The following is an 18,809-nucleotide window of genomic DNA, read 5'->3' on the forward strand; positions in this document are numbered from 1 at the left end:
AGTGTGACCCAGGCCACGGGTGTCCAGAGAGGAAGGCTGATGTGTGTGTGTGAGTGTGCATGTGTGTACAAAGGGTTGGAAGGGTGGAGGGAGAAGAGACCCAGGAAGCCTCCTTGTTAGTTGCATGCTCAGTCTCCCAGAGGAAAGGATTTTTGTCACATTTGCAAACACAATAGCCTGTCAAAGCTTCATGTTCTCATCCTCATACATTGTGAGATATATCACAGTCTCTTGGTTCCCTGATAGTGAAGAACAGTTTAAGAAAGGAAGAAAAATCTATCCCTCTACCTCCAGGTAATCCGTGTGACCCCTGCCTCCAAGCTGACAGTAGGGAAGAGCCCACTGTGGCCTCTCCCTGCCACTATGCACAGAGGACGCCTTGGTGTACATGTGGTCACATCCTGATCATGACCCTCCACCCATTCACGGGCCTGAGTCTTGGAAACACCACAGTCTTTGTTCCTGGCTTGACAGTGGCACCTTCTGCTAAAACAAAGCAGAAAGCAAAGGTCCCTTTTCACTCCGGATGCTTTGGGGGCTCATTCTGGCCCAGGAATCAAGGAAGAAGGAACAGTGACCATGACACTGGACCAACTCCCCCAAGACATGGCCCGGACCCCAGAAACAGTGGCCACAGCCCCGCTGCCCAGTTCTACGGCCCTTCCCCAAACCAAGGGAACCTTTCAGATCAATTCAGTACTGTTCACTTCCCAGTAAAAGAAATAGTTATTTCCAATTCCTAAAATGCTTCAGTCTTCTATTGTAGGCAAGTTTGGTGGAACTTTTGAGTGCATTTATTGCGATGACCGAGTCAAGACACACTGGCTTGTCCAGCCTACAGGAGAGAGGCTGCCCTCTCTCTGCAAACTAGCTCCTCCCCATTCAGAAGGTCATTCTAAAAGCCCAGCCACCTTGCGCCTTGAGAAAGAACTCTCCACAAGCCCCTTTCTTGTTTTCTCTGCAGACTCCAAATCATGCACCAACTAGTCCCCATTATGACCGAGGGGCCGGACTAGGGGGCTCAGGGATGTAGAAGCAGGGAAAGGCCCAGGCAGAGTGGCCCCTGAGCTCCGATAAGGCTCTCCCAGTCTTCAGCCTTCCCACCCACCTGACCTCCTCCAAGGCTGTGGGGCTGCTCTGAGGAAGGCACAAGCCTATGGCAACAGCCATCTGTTGCCACCAGACCCAGCCCAGATGGCTCTGCATACAACTCCTAGTCACTGAGATGAGCAAGCGCAGAGGCAAATGGAGACCTGCCAGCCAAACCTGCTCACCCTGCAGGCCAGGCCTGCTCACTTACCTCCGAAGCCCCTGGGTACTTGACCAGTGGTGGCGGCCAGGTGGTGATCTTCTCCCGGTAGTTGTTGCAGTTGGGAACTACCTTGCAGCTGATGTTCTGCAGCTCTGTGTAGGAAACTTCAAGGTTGCCCCTATAGAAAGAGGGAGGTGGTTGGCCCACGTCAGCATTTTAGGGAGCCTAGGGTCTATAAGACTTTAGTCTAGCGCTGGTGGGGATGTAAATTCAAGTGGAACTGAATCCTAGACCTGCCACTAACTGGTTGTGTGACCTTTGTGGCCTAAGAGTTACATGATCCCTTGGTGCCTCTGTTTACTCACCTGTAAAATGGGGACACTACTAGTGTCTACTTAGGGGCTTGGTGCAAGGAGTAAAGGAAGTGATGGAGGCGGAGCGGTCGGAAAGTGTCCCCTAAGGTCAGTGTCCACGTCTCAGAAAGAACACATATATCTACAGGCAGACTTGGTCAGTGCCTTTAAAGTAGGATTGGGTTTATAAAAACAGCCTTTCAACATTGCTTTTCAGGGGCATTCTTATTACATAAAGAAAAGTCTAGCCAATCAGCACAGCCTCCTTCACGGGCACAGACTGTTCTCCTCCCTACACAAGTAAGATCCTCTCGATGTTTGGAAACCCCGCCACTCAAGTAATCCACTTTGGGGGTTAAGTGTTGTCAGTACCTGAGGCTCTTGACCTGCTATTCACTGAACTTTCAAAATGCAAACATCTCTCAGGCGGTACAACACTTAGTCACTAAGACTGAAGTGTGCATTTATTTATCTACTTTCTCCCCGAGAAGGGTCTGAACAGCGTGAGCGCTTGAGAATCGGGCTCTGCAGGAGGGCTGATCCCACAATGCCACCAGGGTGAGCTTGTGTTTGAAACTCAGGGATGTAACCCAGGCTTTCCCATAGATATTTTACAAAAGAAAGAGTGAAAAAGCTTTGTGCCATTTTTTTTTTACATGCTCCTTGCTCCTTGCCCACTGTTATTTTTTATCACGAAGACCTGGGGTCTCTGTAGGGTTTGTCAACTGATGGCACTGGTGCCAATTCAACACCAATGAGAATCCCCAGTTTGGGTTATGGCAAAAGAGGAGACTTTATTCAGTGCAAGCAGTTTGATTGTGATACCACATGGCTGTGGAATGGCCCAATAGTGTTACAGCTCAATGATGAAAGAGCATGGCTGTGAGGCTCCTTGGGTGTGAAGCTGCATGGCCTCTCTCCAGCCAGCCAGCTCTGCTTTGCTCAGGTGACACACCTTCAGCTCCAGCCAGGGGTAACAGTCTTCAGTGAAAAGGGAGAGTGTGCCCTCTGACCTCAGGGGAGCTGACTTGTATAGAGAAGAAGTCCTGCCCCTGCCCAGTCCAAGATAGATCTGTTCTCATGCAAATGAGGGCTCCAGATCCCATAATCTGATTGGCCCAAAAAGCATTGTCCTGACCTATCAGAATAGGCCTGCTTTGGTTGATTGGTGAAGATGCTAATGAGTATGTAGCTGTGAAGCTCCACCTGGACAGGAAAAGTCTCAGTCCTCTCAACTGAAATAGGACTCAGGGACTGCCTTTAGAAGGGCTGGCTCAGCAGGCAAACACACAGTGCAGGCTGGCAGCCTGGTGCAGAGACTTCTCCCTGAGGTGTGGCTTTCAGGCTCGTGTGAGAGGCTCCAGTTTAGCACCAGCTGCTAGGCTCTGTGTATACATTTTAGCCCAGTTGGCCACCTGGGGCCCTGGTGGGGTACATTCATTCTGGGATGGACAGTCATTTGGTTAAGATGATTCACTGAAAGGGTGTGGATCCTTGGCCTTTCCAAATCACCCAGCATGGCTGAGCAGCTCCACAGCCCGCCACTGGCCACACAGACCTGCCCATGGTTCCCTGCTGGGGGTGACATGTGAAGGGGACCCAGTAAAAACGTAATTTGGGGAAGTAGATCTAGATGGGGAGCTCTCCAAGTCAGAACCTGGGAGAAAGGCAAGGACAGCTTCTTGGTGAGGAGTCCCACATTCCCCCTCCTGACCCCACCCTTCCAGAGGCTTCTGAGGCTCCATCTTAGGCAAAGGTGGCTGAAGCCTGCCACATTCATCAGACCCAAGATGTTCCTCTGGCCAGCACCCCGATGCCAGGACCCGGGCTGACTGAGGCAGAACAAGTCACCAATGCCACCTGGCTGAACCACTGGCTTGCTGAGCAAACTTGTTTCTTTTAACTCATCACAAGTTCACAGTCATTGCTTTCAGATGGCATGGTTTTCATAGCTTCTGAAGAACTTTCTTAGAACAGGTTTTCACTTATCTTCACAGCAGCCTTTGAAGGATCCCTTGGTTGGTTTGTACCACGGCTCCCTGCCACTGCAGCTAGTGAGATCTGAGGCCAAGAGGGGGCCCTCTGCCGGCAGAGGGATGGAGACTCGTCACTCCCCACAGACCTGGGAAAAGCCTAGGGTCAGGGAAGAGGGAGATGGGGGGCTCGGGGGTGGGGTGGGGGGGCCTTCTCCAGGGAACAGATAGGTCTTCTGTTTTTATGAGGGTAGAGCTGCTGCACGTGCTAAAACAGTGAAGTGAAATCAACAAATTGACACTTGGTGAGTGGGCCCAGAACCACTGAGTGTGCCCTGGCAGGGTGAATGCCGGGGGACTGGGGTCTGGGCCCCCAGCCCCAGACACACCCACGGGCACGCCAGCCTGGTGTGTGAAACCCTGACTTGGCTCACACAGCAGGACAAGCCTCTGGGTGAGCGGGCCTCTGCCCTGATGAGCAGCTTTCCCAAGGCTTGGATCAGGTCCCAGAGGGCCAAGCTGACTTGCAAATGGCGCCAGGTTGGTAACGAGCGATTCAGGGGATCACACCAGCCTACAGGAAGATCTGGACAAGCCTGCGATGAACTGAACCAAAACCTAAATTCAGTAAAAGCACACTCTAAAACTTGCATTCACGTTAAAAAAATTTGAAGGTGCCATTTTCCTGCCCTAAGCGCCCCTTCCACTCATGGTGCTTATGTGAGACACGTTCTCAACTCCATCCCAAGGCCCAGGAGGCTCCTCACCTCCTGGTGGGGCTGTGGCACATCGGAGAGAGTGTGGGGAGAGGAGCGGGACTCTGCTCCCATCCCGGCTGGGCTGTGATCTGCCATTGCAGTGGAGACAGAGCGGGGGGGGCAGGGGGGCGGGGCCGGGAGGAAATGTTACTTACTGGGCCATCCAAAAAGACCAGGCACACCGCATACTATTATTCCATTTCCTACAAGGATGTCTTGAAGCGGCTACCACCATTGTTCTCATTGCCCAGAGGAGTAAACTGAGGCCCAGAGAAAGCTAAGGAACTAGCACAGAGTCTCATCACGGGTGAGCTGAGGGGGGCAGAGAGACACGGGCGTGACACAGTGTCCAAAGGGCCCCCGGTGATCCCTGTCTCCTTGTGTTATCCTCTCCCCTTGAGTGTGGGCTGGATTCAGTGACTTGCTGCTAATAAAGAGAATAGGATGGAAGTGGTAGGCTGTCCTTTCCAAAAGCATAAGGAGATGACGACTTCTGCCTGAAGGCCCGCTTCCACATCCTCTCCCTCTCAAAGCTCTGCTCTGGGGGCACCAGCTGCTCTGTCGCAAACAGCTCCATGGAGAGGCTGCATGGCACGGTGACTGAGGCTGTCACAGCCACATGAGTAAGCTCAGCAGCAGAGCACCCCACTGGCCCATCCTTCAGATGAGACTGCAGCCCCAGCTGCCGGCTTCACTGCCACCGCCTGAGAGACCTGGCCGGAGCTGGCCAGCTGCGCCCTGCCTGGGTAAGAGGGAGGCAAGGAGTGTGTTCAGCTGCTTTGTGTCTGGGGAACTTGTTGTGCAGCAGCAGAGACCGGCTTCAGCGGCCTTGGAAGATTCTCAGCTTCCAAGGGAGGCTCTTAGCTTCTCCGGGCTTCTGTTTGACTCCGGCATGGTGAGAATTGGAATTAGAGAAAAACTGCTCTCCAGCTGCACTCGTGGGAACGGCCCTGCATCCTGGCTGCCGGAAGCAAGGGTGGAGAAGAGGCTTCTTTCACAGAGCAGGAGGGGGACCGGCAGGTGCCCCACCCTCCTGCGTGGCTCTCAGTGTGGCAGTGTGGGGCCCCACACTCAGAAAAGGGCTATGGGCCTCTCAGAGTGACCCATCCTGAAGTCACTCTGAGTGAGTGACTGAAGAAGGGTCTGAGGAAGAATTGACAGGTGGAGGAGGGTGCCCGGGTTAGGAGAGGAGCCATAGCATCTGTCTCCAAGCGTCCAGGGGGCTGAATGACCATCTGGAAGAGGAGAAACCAGCCTCGCTCTCAGCAGCGCCTGGGGCAAGACTGGGCAGGATGGGGTAAAGAAGGAAAGGCGGCCCTGCCTTCAGATCAGGGCGCACTCCGAAGGGGGAAGCTTCTCAGCACTGAAGAGCAGCCTTTGGGGGCCATGCCAGGGGCCACTACGTGGGGCAGCAGGGAGATGGTTGTTGAGGGGGCTGGACAGCTACGGTTCTTTAGATTCTGAGGCTGAGCCGGGGCTCTGACTCAGTGTTTCTGTCAGTGTGGTCTGGCTTATCTCAGGAGCAGCTGAGCCACTATTATTCCAGAAGAGCTTTTCTCTGAATGCTTCCCCACTGCTTGTCACTGCACATAAAATTCCTCCTTCATAGATCCATTCCTTTAGGTAACTTCAAGAACTTCCACCTAGACTCTAGATACCAGAGGAGTGGTTCCGGTGGGGGTGGGGGGCACCAGGTGCCTCTCACAGGCTAGAGCTGGAGCTGAGCAGGTCTCTTGGGGAGGGGCCACAGCGCAGGAGGCACTGATCCCTCCTCTGTGCCTGCTGTGTCCACATGCACTCACATTCCATGAAGACCTTTTGTAAACAAAAATCTTCAGCGGGAATAAAGGCAGAGCTGCCTTTTTGCAACTGTGGTCTGCAAGCTGAAGACCTTTCCTAGCACACAGCTTCAGTGTCCCAAGTCCGTGTTTCTCACACTGGGGTCTGTTGGTGTGTTCCAGGGAGTCCTAAAAAAGGATCCTCCTATGGTCTGAATGTTTGCGTCCCCCCCTCCCCCGCCCCCCTCCCCAAATTCATATGCTGAAATCCTGGCCCCTAGTGCCATGGTACTGGCAGCAGAGCAGGGTGGGGAGCTCAGAGAAGTGTTTAAGTCGTGAGGATGGAGCCGTCACTAGTGCACTTACGGCAGAGACCCCAGGGAGCTCTCTCCCCCTCTGCCGTGGGAGGGTGCAGTGAGCAAACAAGCAGACAGATGTCTCTGAACCAGGAAGCTGAAAGCTTGATCTTGGACTTCCCAGCCTCCAGAACTCTGAGAAATAAATTTCTGTTGTTTGTCAACCCCCAGTCTCTGGCATTTTGTTATAATAGACCAAATGGGCTAATACGGCTTCCCACCCTTTACTGGGTCAGCAGGTGGGGAAAGTCAGTGAGGGGGGTTAATCCTCACTCTGTCTCCTATACGCTGTGTCTGAACCACGGGCAGGTGGTTTAATCTCAGGAGGGTCCTCATCTGTAACAATTAGAAGATTCGTGATAACTGTCAGATGAGGCAAGGAGTCTAAGGCACCTGCTGAATTCCTGGCAGGTAACAGGAGTGACACTTGGGCCCCCAGCCCCCCGTACATGGGCAGACACAGGGAAGAGCCTGGGCAGCGGGGGCGCAGGTCAGTCAGCTCCAGAGGACTCACACACACGATCGTTTTGTACACACTGCCCAGTGCGGGCGGCAGGGGTGCACAGAGCCCTCCATCACGGGGCCCTCGCCATGGCCTGGCCCTGCCCTGGCCCTGCTGACCCCTTCGCTTGTGGAAGAAGCCCCCCCCCACCCCGATGGAAGGTTCCACTCGGCAGTGCACCTGAGGGCCTAGATCTGTTTCACTAGAGTTTTTTTTTTTTTAAAGTACTAATGGGAGCAAAATCTATTGTTTTTTTTTTCTGGGGGGCAGGGGTTGGGAGACCTTCAACTATACCTAACTTTTTAAGGGAAAAGATGTATTTCTCTTGCTAAAAGTAATGTGTGTAAGAAGTCAAAAGTACTCAAGAAGACAGAGCTGGACGTAGTTCGTCTGTCCCTCTCACGCTGTCGGCTTCAGAGGGAAGACAAGCTGGCCAAGGGAGTGGCAACCATGTGGCTGGGGCCCTCAGGGCGGCCCACAACGAGTAAGGCAGATGAGGAGGGAGCTGAAAATCGGCAGAGAAGCTCCTGCCTTTGAAGGGGAAACTCCCGCCTCGGTGCCCAGCCTCTTCTCCGGACAGCACCCCGGACAGCACCCCGTGGCCACAGCCCTGAAGGACCAGCCTGCCCCTACACTCCTGGGCCTGCGACAGAAAAGCAAACAACAGCTCTTTTCTCTAAAATGCCACGTGGTAGGGGAGGAAGCATTTCCGGCTGTGGGGAGGGGTGGACTCTCAGGGTCCCAGCGAGGAGGGTGAGGCCAGCCCCTCAGAGCCCCATCGGAGCTGGCTGACGCACCGCACACTGCCCTGTCCTGGAGAGCTGCCCTCTCCACCCTTTCCTCAGTGCCTCGCCCCACCCGCTCCTGTCGGGGTGGCCTCCTCCTCTGCCTGTCTGCGAAGGCTGCCTTCGGAGCAGGTGCTCTTCGGTTCTGGCAACACCCTTCCCCGAGACCTCTGCCCTGCTGCTCTCTGGGCACCCGCAGCCTTACCTGCAGAAGCCAGCATCCTCATTCGGCACAGGCGTGCTGGCACACTGGCTCATTCTCACCTGGGCTCTGGTGACCACCACTGTGAGGCCCAGAAACAGGGCTGCTGCCACCAGCCTCATTGTCCAGTCCATGGGCACCTGGAAGAGACAGAGCCTTTAGCGCTGCCAGCCCACCGAAAGGGGGGCTCTGCACGTGCCCACCCCAGGGGCCCACCTAGGGGGATAAGGACTTTAGTGAACAGAGGGAGGAGGGTGGGCGGCTAACCCGCCATGGGACCCAAGTTCTTGAGGAGGACCAGGGCTCACTCCTAACTGGATTCCCTTTGCTGCCTGGCCTGGGGCTCCTCCTCTGCCAGAACTGGGCTCTGCTGTCACCCAAGTCCTGGCTGCCAGGGCCCGGAGAAGGCTGAAAAGCAGAGTTGCTTGTGTAAGCCTCTTGCACAGCTCCTCCTCCTGTCTTCACCACCGGGCTCCATGTGGCCGTTGGTCAAGGGCCAGCCTGCTCCTTTGACTTTAAGGCAAAGCCCGGGAAGCTGGTGACCTCAGGCTTCGGGCTGGGGGTAGCAGTTCCAGGGCACTTGCAAGGGCCTAACTTTAGTTTGTTTTTCTAGAAGCAGGGCTTTGGCTGGGCTGCACCCCTTGGACAGCTCTGCTTTTCCTGCCCACACTTCCCTTGCCACCTGTTTGGACAGCCTTGGGGCTGCCTTTGGGTGGATGTGCTGGGGTGCAGCAATCCTGTGTCGGTGGGGATGCTGCACACAGGATAGTGCCGCCCCAGGTCCAAGGCCAGCTCTGAAGGGCCAGCTGAGGACAGGAGGGCCTGTCCATCTGACTATACCTTGCATCAGTGCTGATCTCAGCACTCTCCCAAAATAACAGTCTCTGGAGAAGAAGGCCGGTAGAGCTATAGGGAAAGGGGCAGCACGCACCAGCTCTGTGCTGGGAGGGAGGGGGCCTGGACTGAGCCACACTAAACCCTTCCTCAGGAAACAGGCCCATGGGGAGGAGTGCGTGTGACTCTGGTTGGAACCGGAGGTGGCAGGGGAAGATCCGAGGTGGTTCTCCCACAGCCTGTCCATGGGATCTGTTCTCTGTCTCCTCTGAGACAGGGGGTGTGTGGGGGCAGGCTGCCCCAGCCAGGAGGGAGGACCCCTGAGCTCTGCTCTGAGTTCCTTCATGCTGCTGGAGGGAAGGAGTGCTATGCCTCTAGCATGCACCATTTCCTCCTTTCAGAAACAAGTATTATGACCTTGTGGATCCAGTGCCTTGCTAAGGAAGTTGAGGTCATAGCTATAAAGTCTACACAGGTAAATCTTCAGAGACACTCTTTTCAGCATAGCTTGCTTTCCAGTTGAATTCCTGCTTCCAGGAAAAAGCCCTTCTTTGGGGCTACAAATTAAACACATTTCTTAATAATGAGACTCTCTGAAGTATGACAAGGGCTCCCCTACAGAGGACTCATTCTCAAGACCTCCCCAACTTGCAAGTGTCTCCTGGTAACCTCCTTCCAAGATGATTGTGGGCATTAAGCGAAATGAATGAGGCGAAGCACTTAGTGAGCTACCAGGCACCTAGGGAACAGCCAATAAAGGGTGGGTGGTGCAGGTATTCTTCCACAGGTCCGTCCATTCACTTGTTCATTCATTCACAATCCATCTCGCTGACAGGTATGTAGCGCCTCCCCCACACCAGGCCTGTGCCAGCCCCACGGTGTAGGGCCCCTGTCCTCATGGAACTCATGAGACAGCCAGAGCCAGAGGATGATGATGCCAGAATGATCATCCAAGGCCAAGAGATTCTTGTCTTCCAAATGGCAGCCACTAGAGAAGCCAGTACTGTTCCAGGCACCAGGAGGCCTCAGCACCCGCAATGTATGTATGTCTGGAGGAAGGGGCGCACCCTCAGTGCAGGACTGCTCCTGGTGAGCCCACTCACATGCACAATTCCCCCTTACTCAGGGTGCTCCTGGCTTTTATCATTGACTCCTCATGACGATCCTCTGAGGCACAGAGAGGTTGGCCAATCTGGACCTTGCTCACATGGGTAGTAAGTGGCTGACCTAGGATTTGAACCCATGCCATCTGGCTCCAGACTTTATGTTCCTTAACAATTCTGTTCTACTGCTCCCTCCTGCAGCTCTTGCTTGCTCCCCTTCTAGTCCCTTTTTTCTTGGGATAAGGCCCAGAATCTTCTAGTAGCTCACAGTACCCTGTGCAATTCCCTACAACTACTCCATCAAGCTCTTTTATGCCCCAGGGCTTTCCTGTGCTCTGCCCTACCTCCTACCTCCTTTTAGTAAATAGCCAAAGTGGATCTTAGTTATACAGGATTAGAGCACTACACTCCTTTTCTTACTGTTCCTATGTGTTTGTTTACTCTTTTCCTTGTTGTTCTTATATGAATTCTCTTTGTAATCATTTGCTTATAGTTCCAGGCAGCACTGAATCTGCATCTAGCATTCCAAGCACAGTGTCTGGCCTGTCTGGATGCTCAATAAATTCTTGTTTGAAAGTCTGACAAGCTTGCCATTCCTGTTTCCGATAGTCCTTGCTTTCACTTAATAGCTCATCTCTATAAACATTAGTAGGAAACTGACCGCTCAGGTTGTCGCCAGGCCCTGGATCCCTTTTTCTTATTTATCTAACCTTCTCTGGCTTGTTTTCACAGAGATATCTGACAGAAGGCAGCGGGTCTTGGTATTTTCAAATCTAATCTTTCTCCTGGGGATTCACAGGACTCTGCTACATACTCCGAGTCCCAGATCTAGGGCGAGGAAGCCCATGGGGGCACAACTGCCCCTTCCTATCAGCAGCCTATTTTACTCAACTGACTCACTTCTGGACACTCGTCTCTATATCCCTTGGTGCCCACCTCTGTAGCCCCCTTCTCTTGCTTCAATTACCTGGGCTGGGACGATCTTCTAATATCAACAGTCAGGCCAAGCCTATTGGCTTCTTTTTAAAAATATATTTTATTTATTCATTTTTAGGCAGACGGGAAGGGAGGGAGAAGGAGGGGGACAGAAACACTAATGGGTGTGAGATACATCGAATGGTTGTCTCTCACACACCCCCAACCAGGGACCTGGCCCACAACTCGAGGGTGTGCCCTGACTGGGAATCGAACCGATGACGCTTTGGTTAACAGGTCAGTGCTCATGCCACTGAGCCACACCAGCCAGGGCGGCCTATTGGCTTCTTGCAGGGCCTTGGACCCCTCAAGCCCCAGGACCTGCTGGACCAGTGCTGCTGGAACTCTTGAGCCTCCCTCTCATCCCTCCAGGCCTCCTGTGCCTGACACCACCCCTCCTCACTGCCCTCCAGGTCTTACCTCCTTTCTACAGACTCTTACACTTTCCTTTCCTCCTAAACCTTCCCATTTATGCCCTCTGATGGTAGTGCCCAAATTCCTCCTAGATGCCAGGGAAACCAACCATGAGATGTGATTGGACAGTTGGGAACTTTCATTCCTCAACCCCCCACCACCATACCCGCCTCGATGGAGAGGGGCTGGAGGTTGAATTAGTCACCTGCAGCCAGTGATTTAATTAATCATACCAATGTCATGAAATTTCTATAGAAGCCAAAAGGACAAGGTTTGGAGAGCTTCCAGGTTGGTGAGCATGTGGGGATGTGGGGGAAGCAGCAAGCTGAGTGTGCACGGAGGCTCTGTGCCCCCTACTGCATCCCTTCTCCGAGGTGTCTCTCCCATCTAGGCAGTAAGGGGTTTCCCTGAGTTCTGTGAGCCACTCCAGCAAGTTAAGCAAACCCAAGGAGGGCATTGTTGGAGCCACTAATCTATAGTCGGTAGGTCAGAGGCCCAGGTGACAACCTGGACTTGAGATGGGCCTTTGAATGGGGACAGTACGGGAGGACTGAGCCCATAACCTGAGGGGCGTAATGCTATTCACAGGTAAACAGTGTCAGAAGGTCCAACTTCATTCTTTCACATGTTGTTATCCTGTTGCTCCAGCAATATTTGCCTCCAGAACTGTGAAAAACTTAATTACTGCTGTTTAAGTCACCCAGTCTGCAGCATTTTGCTATGAAAGCCCTGGAAAACTAGTACATCTGTTTTGTTCCTGATCCTCAGGGAAAATTGTTCAGTCTTTCACCATGGAGTATGATGTTAGCGTTGGGAGTTCCATCTATGTCGTCAGCGGGGATGGTTCCTTCTGAGGCTCCTCTCCCCGGCTTACAGACGGCCACCTCATTACTGTGTCTTCACATGGTCTGTCCTCTGGTGTCTCTTTGTGTGTTCAAATTTCCTCTTCTTATAAGGACACTAGTAAGACAGAGTTAAGACCTATACCAATGGTCTCTTTTAACTTAATCACTTATTTAAAGGCTTTATCTTCAAATACAGTCACAATCTCAGGTACTGGAGTTAGGGCTTCAATGTACACATTTGGGAGGGTGGGTGGGTGGGGGAAGAGACACAATTCAGCCCATAACAGTAAGGATGCCCGCTTTTACTACTTCTATTCAACACACTTTTGGGAGTTCAAGCTAGAGCAATTAAATAAGAAAAACAAATTAAAGGCAAATTGAAAAGGAAGAAGTAAAATGATCTCTGTATGCAGATGACATGATTTTATATGTAGAAAACTCTAATAATTAAAAAACTAAAGCTAAGAAGTAAATTTAGCAAAGTTGCAGGCTACAAACAGACTCAGTTTTTATACATTGACAATGAACAATCTGAATAGAAATTAGGAAAACAATTCCATTTACAGTACAATAAAAAAGGAATCAAATATTTAGGAATTAACTAAGGAGGAGAAGGGCTTGTATATGGAAAACTACAACACATTCCTGAAAGAAATTAAAGAAGATACACATAAATGAAAAAATAAATGAAAAATCCTGTGTTCATGGGATGGAATACTTAATGTTGTTAAGATGTCAATATTATCCAAAGCAATCTACAGATTCAATGCTATCTCTATCAAAACACCAGTGATGTTTTTCACAGTAATAAAAAAAATCCATCCTAAAATCCATACAGAATCCCAATAGACCCCAAATAACTAAAACAATCTTGAAAAGGAGAATGAAGTTGGAGGAATCACAGTTCCTGATTTCAAAGGTTAATACAAATTTGTGGTATTAACCACAAATTGTGTTTTGTTAATCAAAACAGTGTGGTACTGGCATAAAGACAGACGTGTAGACCAGTGGAGTGAAATAGAGAGCTCAGATATAAACCAACACGTACATGGTCAGGTGATTTTTAACAAGGGTGCCAAGACTATTGAATTGGGGGCAAAGGACTGTCTTTTCAATAATGGGTGCTGGGACAACCGGATAACCACATGAAAAAAAATATGTTGAACCTTTATCTTACACCAGATACAAAGATTAACTCAAAATAGATTAAAAAAAAAACACCTACATGCAAGAGCTAAAACTATAAAACTCTTAGAAAAGAACATAAGGGGAAAGCTTCACAACACTGAATTTGTCAATGAGTTTTTGGATATGACACCAAAGAAAAAGACAACAAAATAAAAAACAGAGAGGCTGAACTTCATCAAAATTACAGAATTCTAGCACTAAAGAATTCTAGAAAGACAGTGAAAAGGCAACTCCAGAAAATATTTGCCAATCATATACCTGATAAGGATTATTGTCTGAAATGTGTAAACAACTTCCAAAACTCAACAACAGTAAAACACACAATTATATCAAAAATTGTGCAAAATACTTGAACAGACATTTTTCTGAAGAGGATATACAAATGGCCAATAAGCACATGAGAAAATGCTCAATATTAGGGAAATGTGAATAGAAACCACAGTGAGATACCCCTTCGCCCCATTAGGATGGCTACAGATAAACATAGGCACACACAGAAAATAACAACTACCCCTCTCCTTCTCCCTCCCTTCCCATCTCTCTAAAAATGAATAAATAAAATCTTTTCAAAATAGAAGCCAATAGGCTTGGCCTGACTGATGATATTGGGACATCATCCCAGCCCAGGGGACTGAACTGTTGTAGAGCTTATGGAGAAATTGGAACACTTGTACGTTGCTGGTGGAAATAGACAATGGCACAGGCACCGTAGAAAACAGTTTGGTGGTGCCTCAAAAAGCTAAACAGAATTACCATATTACCCAGCCATTACACTCCTAGATATATATACTCACAGAAATGTTATAAAAGATTTTATTTATTTATTTTTAGACAGAGGGGAAGGGGGGAAAGAGAGAGAGAAACATCAATATGTGGTTGCCCTCGTGCACCCCTTACTGGGGACCTGACCCTCAACCCAGGCACGTGCCCTGACTGGGAATCAAACCAGTGACCTTTTGGTTTGCAGGTCGGCACTCAGTCCACTGAGCCACACCAACCAGGGTACATACAGGAATTTAAAGCAGGGACTAGAGTACATATTTGTATGCCAATGTTCTTTGAAACCAAAGAGTGAAAACAAACAGGTGTCCATGAACAGAAGAATGGATAAAGAACATGTGGTATATACATACAGTGGAATACTATTCAGCCATAAAAAGGAAAGAAATTCTGACACCTGCTACAACAGGGATGAACCTTGAGAACATTATGCTAAGGGAAGTAGGCCAGGCACACACACAAAAACCAAATATAGTGTGATTCTATTTATATGAGGTAACTAGAGTCATTTTCAGGGCCTGGGGAAATGAGAGAATGGGGAGTTATTGCCTAATGGTTACAGGCTTTCTGTTGGGGTAATAAATGTTCTGGGAATACATAGTGATGACAGTTGTACAATATTGTGAATGTAGTAAAAGCCACTTAATTGTACACTTAAAATTTGTTAAAATGGTAAATTTTATTTTACGTATTTTAACACACACACACACATCCAAGGAACCAGGATTATATAAAGTCCACTCTGAAAATACTGGCTTAATTCATTCCCCACACTGCATAGACAGCTCTATCAGTCTGTGTAGCCTACTCTCCGCCCTACAAATTGCCTACACTCTCTCCTACCCTGAGGCCTTTGCAAGAGTCCTCTGCAAGGAGCACCCTTCTTTCCCACCCCATGACCCATCTGGCTCAGTTTTGCTCATCCTTCAGCTGTTATTTAAACATCACTTTACTCAGAGACCTTTTTTGAATATCCCCTCATAGCCCTGTACGATATCTGCAATCCTTCCACCAGGATAGTGTATGTCAGGCCATTTTTATTTGTCATTTATTTGTGTTACTTTTTGGGGGTAAGGGTCATCTGTGTCCTGTGAATTGGTCGAATGTTTTGTCTGTCCTCATGGAGGTGAGAATTGAACTTAGAGCCTACCAGAGCTGTGTATTTACCTCCTCATTTCATGAACAGATTCAATCTCTAGTTCTCCCCCTATGTCTAAAGATGAGAGGAAAAAGGGATTCTCCTTCCCATGGGAGGGGAAATCAGGACCCCACAAAGGGCGCAAACTTCCTACGTCTGTTGAAAGTAAGGCCTGTCTGAACTGAAATCAGTAACGCTCACCCCAGTCCAGAGCTCTAGCCCCAAAAAGGTGCCAGAGTGGCCTTTCTGGGAGACACAGGTGCTCAGAGACAAGCATGCAGAAGTGCCACAGGCAGCCTCAAATCATCAGAGTGAACAAACCAAAATACCGCCCTAGTCACTAATGCCCTTGAGGTCTCCAGGCCACAGTTCTGTCCCTGAGACATGCTCATTCTGTCTCTCTGTCTCTGTGGCTGGTCCTCATGGACAGTCCCTGCCTCTTGCTAATGGAGAAAAGCTCCTGTAGCTACTACTTACCCAGAGTAGTGGGGGGGTTGTTAGGTGGTGGCTGTGGGGAGGTAGCAGGTTTCTGGGCTGGGAAATGTAGGCATCAAGCTCCCTCCAGGATGCTCCAGAGTTTGGGCCCTTAAAGCAACCAGGGTCTGAGAATATCGGGGAGTGAGAGTGTCAGAGCACGTTCCTGGAGTAGCAGGAGAGAAGGTTGCAGTAGTTGGCTGTTGGGGAGACAGTTGGAGAAAGTTCCAGAAAGTTCCAAGGAGGAGCTACTATGTAGGGTGGGAAAGAGTAGAAAAAGAATGGGTGGGCCCTGGCCGGGCAGCTCAGCTGGTTGAAGCGTTGTCCCAAACACCAGAAGGTTGCCGCTTTGATTCCCCGTCAGGACACGTACCTGGGCTGTGGGTTCAGCACCAGTCCCCAGTCGGAGCGTGCAGGAGGCAACTGATCAATGTTTCTCTCTCACATCAATGTTTCTCTATCTCTCTCAAATCAATGGGCATATCCTCAGATGAGGCTTTTTTTTTATTAAAAAAAGGATAATGGGGTGGCATTCCTCCTTCCAAAGATTCAAAGGAAGAGAGCAAAAACCACAGAGATGAACCCCGTTGTTTCTACTTGCAGCAGGGGCACTAGAGCTGCAGGGAGACCACCACAGTGGGTGGGGAGAGAGGAGCAGCGTTCGACTGCGTGGAGCAAAAGGCACATGGGCACCAGCAGGAGGAGATGTGATAGTGGGCCCTACTCTGAGTAGCGAGTAGCAGTGCAAGAGTCCCTTCCCCAGTGAGTGTGGCCTGAAGCCACGTCTCAGAAGATGGCAGAACAACCCTGGTTCCAGCCCAGGGCCTGCCAGGCCTCCTGAGACTCGGCAGGTAACGTTCTCCCGGAATGGGCAGTTGATGCTCCTAGAGCAGGTAACCATGCCCAGGGCAAGTCCCTGGCTTTCCTGCTGTGTTTTTAATGACCACATCTGGGACCACAACCTTGCTTTCCTTCTGGAATACTCCTCCCAGGAAGTTCAGGAGTCCGTGGAAATTCATACACTTCAGATGAATTAAGTGTCTGAGAGTCAGGCCTAGATGTTAGTATTTTTTAAATGCTTCTCATGGATTCTAACGATCAGTCTAGGCCTGAGAACCACTGGGTTAAACATGGATCGGTGGCAGGAGCCCAAGGTGTGAAGATCAACAACCTGCCCTGGATGAACTCACAGCTGAGCAAGGAAGATGAGCATCAAAACAAACCACCACAACAAAATTGCCAGTATTGCCAAGCTCAGCCACAGAAGCACCCCTGGGGTCAGGAGCAGGGTAAATTGATTCTCTACTTTATTTTAGGTGTTCTATCTTGGTTCAAGCTCTGGGGGGCCTTGGGTGAGCTGATTCCTACAGACAGTGTGCAGGTCTCCTCGGAGCATGCCTTTCACACTCCAGCCAGCCGGGCTCCAGTCTGCACCCCCAGCCACCCCCTTTGTCTGACTCTCACCCACCGGGCCAATACCCCCTGCCCCGTCACCTCAGGGCCAGGCACCAGTAACCATGGAGGTCACTCCAATAACCCAGAGCCTGCTACCTCATTCAAACTACCCCCATCCTAAGCTTCTTCAGCATTTTAACCTGCCTCACCCCTTCCTTACTGTGGAAAACACAAGGACGGCGCTGAGACATACACCCTCCTTCTCCCTTCTGCCTCCCTGCCACACCTTGGTTCTATCCCAGGTGGTGTGGCATGTTTTTTTTTTCTTGGAAACACTAAGTTAAGAAATTCTTTTTTTGATGGCATTGCCCTCTCTGTGTCACCCTTGATCACCTGTACAAATTAAGGTCTCACTGGAACAATCATGACTGAGGCTGTGGCGACCTTACAGGAGGAGGATCAGCAAGAGCTTTGAGAGAGGACCTGCAGAAGGGGACCCCATGGGAGGCTTAGAAGGGCGCAGGGGCTGGTGGACGAAAGCGGATGCAGTTGCTGGAGCCCTGAGCACAGTGACTAAGGGAAGCCAGGGTGGGGACCATTCTTGGGTCTTAGGCTGCGTCAGAACAGCTCAGGGCAGCAGGGGATGCCTGCCTTGGCTTTGCCACGCAGCCTATGACACCTCCAAGATCTGGGCAGAAGCTAAGAGAATGTTCTACAGGGAAGAAACTATGGCATGGTGGGGAGTTGATTGTTCCTGAAATAAGATTTCCTTTAAAAACTAAAACAGAATGACCAAATGATCTAGAAGTTCCTCTTTTGGGTATTTACTTGAAAAATATAAAAACACTAATTCATCAGGGTACCCCAGTGTCACAGTTCTTCTTCTTGGTGATGACAGCTTCCACCGACTGAGCACTGACCATGTGTCAGTGCGAGGACGCGTCACCAGCACTGTCTCGTTTAGCCCTCCCTGTGGCCCTTTGTCGCGAGCACCATATCCTCGTTCTGCAGCTGAAGCTTGGACTCACAGTTAGCCAAGTCTCAGATCTCCCAACCAAATCCCCCTGGGTCTAGCACCTGTCTTCTGACCCCTCACGAGAGCACCCTGGGCCATTCTTGTCTCCCAGCTGCAGTCCAAAGGCCTGCTGACACACATCCCCTTGCTGCACCCAGCTCTCATCTGCAACTCACCCACACGGCAGTGGCATGGGATGATCTGGATGCTCCCTCTCCGATATTTACATCCACATCTCATCCTTAATTCATTCCACCGGCAGACATTCCTGGGGCCTCTCTGGGCCAGGTGCTATGCACCTGTGAGGGCGCACAGCCCTGTGCCACTACAGTGCGCAATTAGAAAAAATAAGTTCATCTTAAACTGGGTCTGGAGACGACTTTAGCTGGTCCCTTCTGGAAAAGGTGACTAGAATAGCTGCCGACTCAATTTAAACACCCACTGGGCCCAGCCATGTGCAAAGTATTCGGAGCTCCAGGGATTTCCTCCAGGATGAATACAACACAATGTTTGCCTGCACAGTCTAATGGGAAAGATGGGTATTTACTTAACCAACAGTGAAATTGGGCAGCCCATGATAGAAGCTGTAATAAAATAGACCTGTGAACAGTAGGGACCCTGGAGGGAAATGAGACCAGAATGGAGGAGGTGTTTGCAGAGAGTGTCTGAGGCTGCTTACTCTCAGCTCA

General features: G+C 50.5%; 1 protein-coding gene across 1 annotated transcript in view; it reads right to left on the reverse strand.

The window, feature by feature from the left end:
- Positions 1-18,809, reverse strand: part of PEBP4 (phosphatidylethanolamine binding protein 4) — a 210,329-nt gene that overhangs the window by 175,914 nt on the left and 15,606 nt on the right. Inside the window, exons 3-4 of the mRNA XM_045853634.1 lie at positions 7,963-8,099; positions 1,301-1,430 (exon numbers count right to left, since the gene is read on the reverse strand). Coding sequence (XP_045709590.1) covers positions 1,301-1,430; positions 7,963-8,093 — 261 coding nt within the window. The 5' untranslated portion in view covers positions 8,094-8,099. The remainder of the gene's footprint in view (positions 1-1,300; positions 1,431-7,962; positions 8,100-18,809) is intronic.

The sequence above is a fragment of the Phyllostomus hastatus genome, unplaced genomic scaffold (genome assembly GCF_019186645.2).
Source record: "Phyllostomus hastatus isolate PE091 unplaced genomic scaffold, TTU_PhHast_1.1 phas_contig_98, whole genome shotgun sequence".
Taxonomy (NCBI): domain Eukaryota; kingdom Metazoa; phylum Chordata; class Mammalia; order Chiroptera; family Phyllostomidae; genus Phyllostomus; species Phyllostomus hastatus.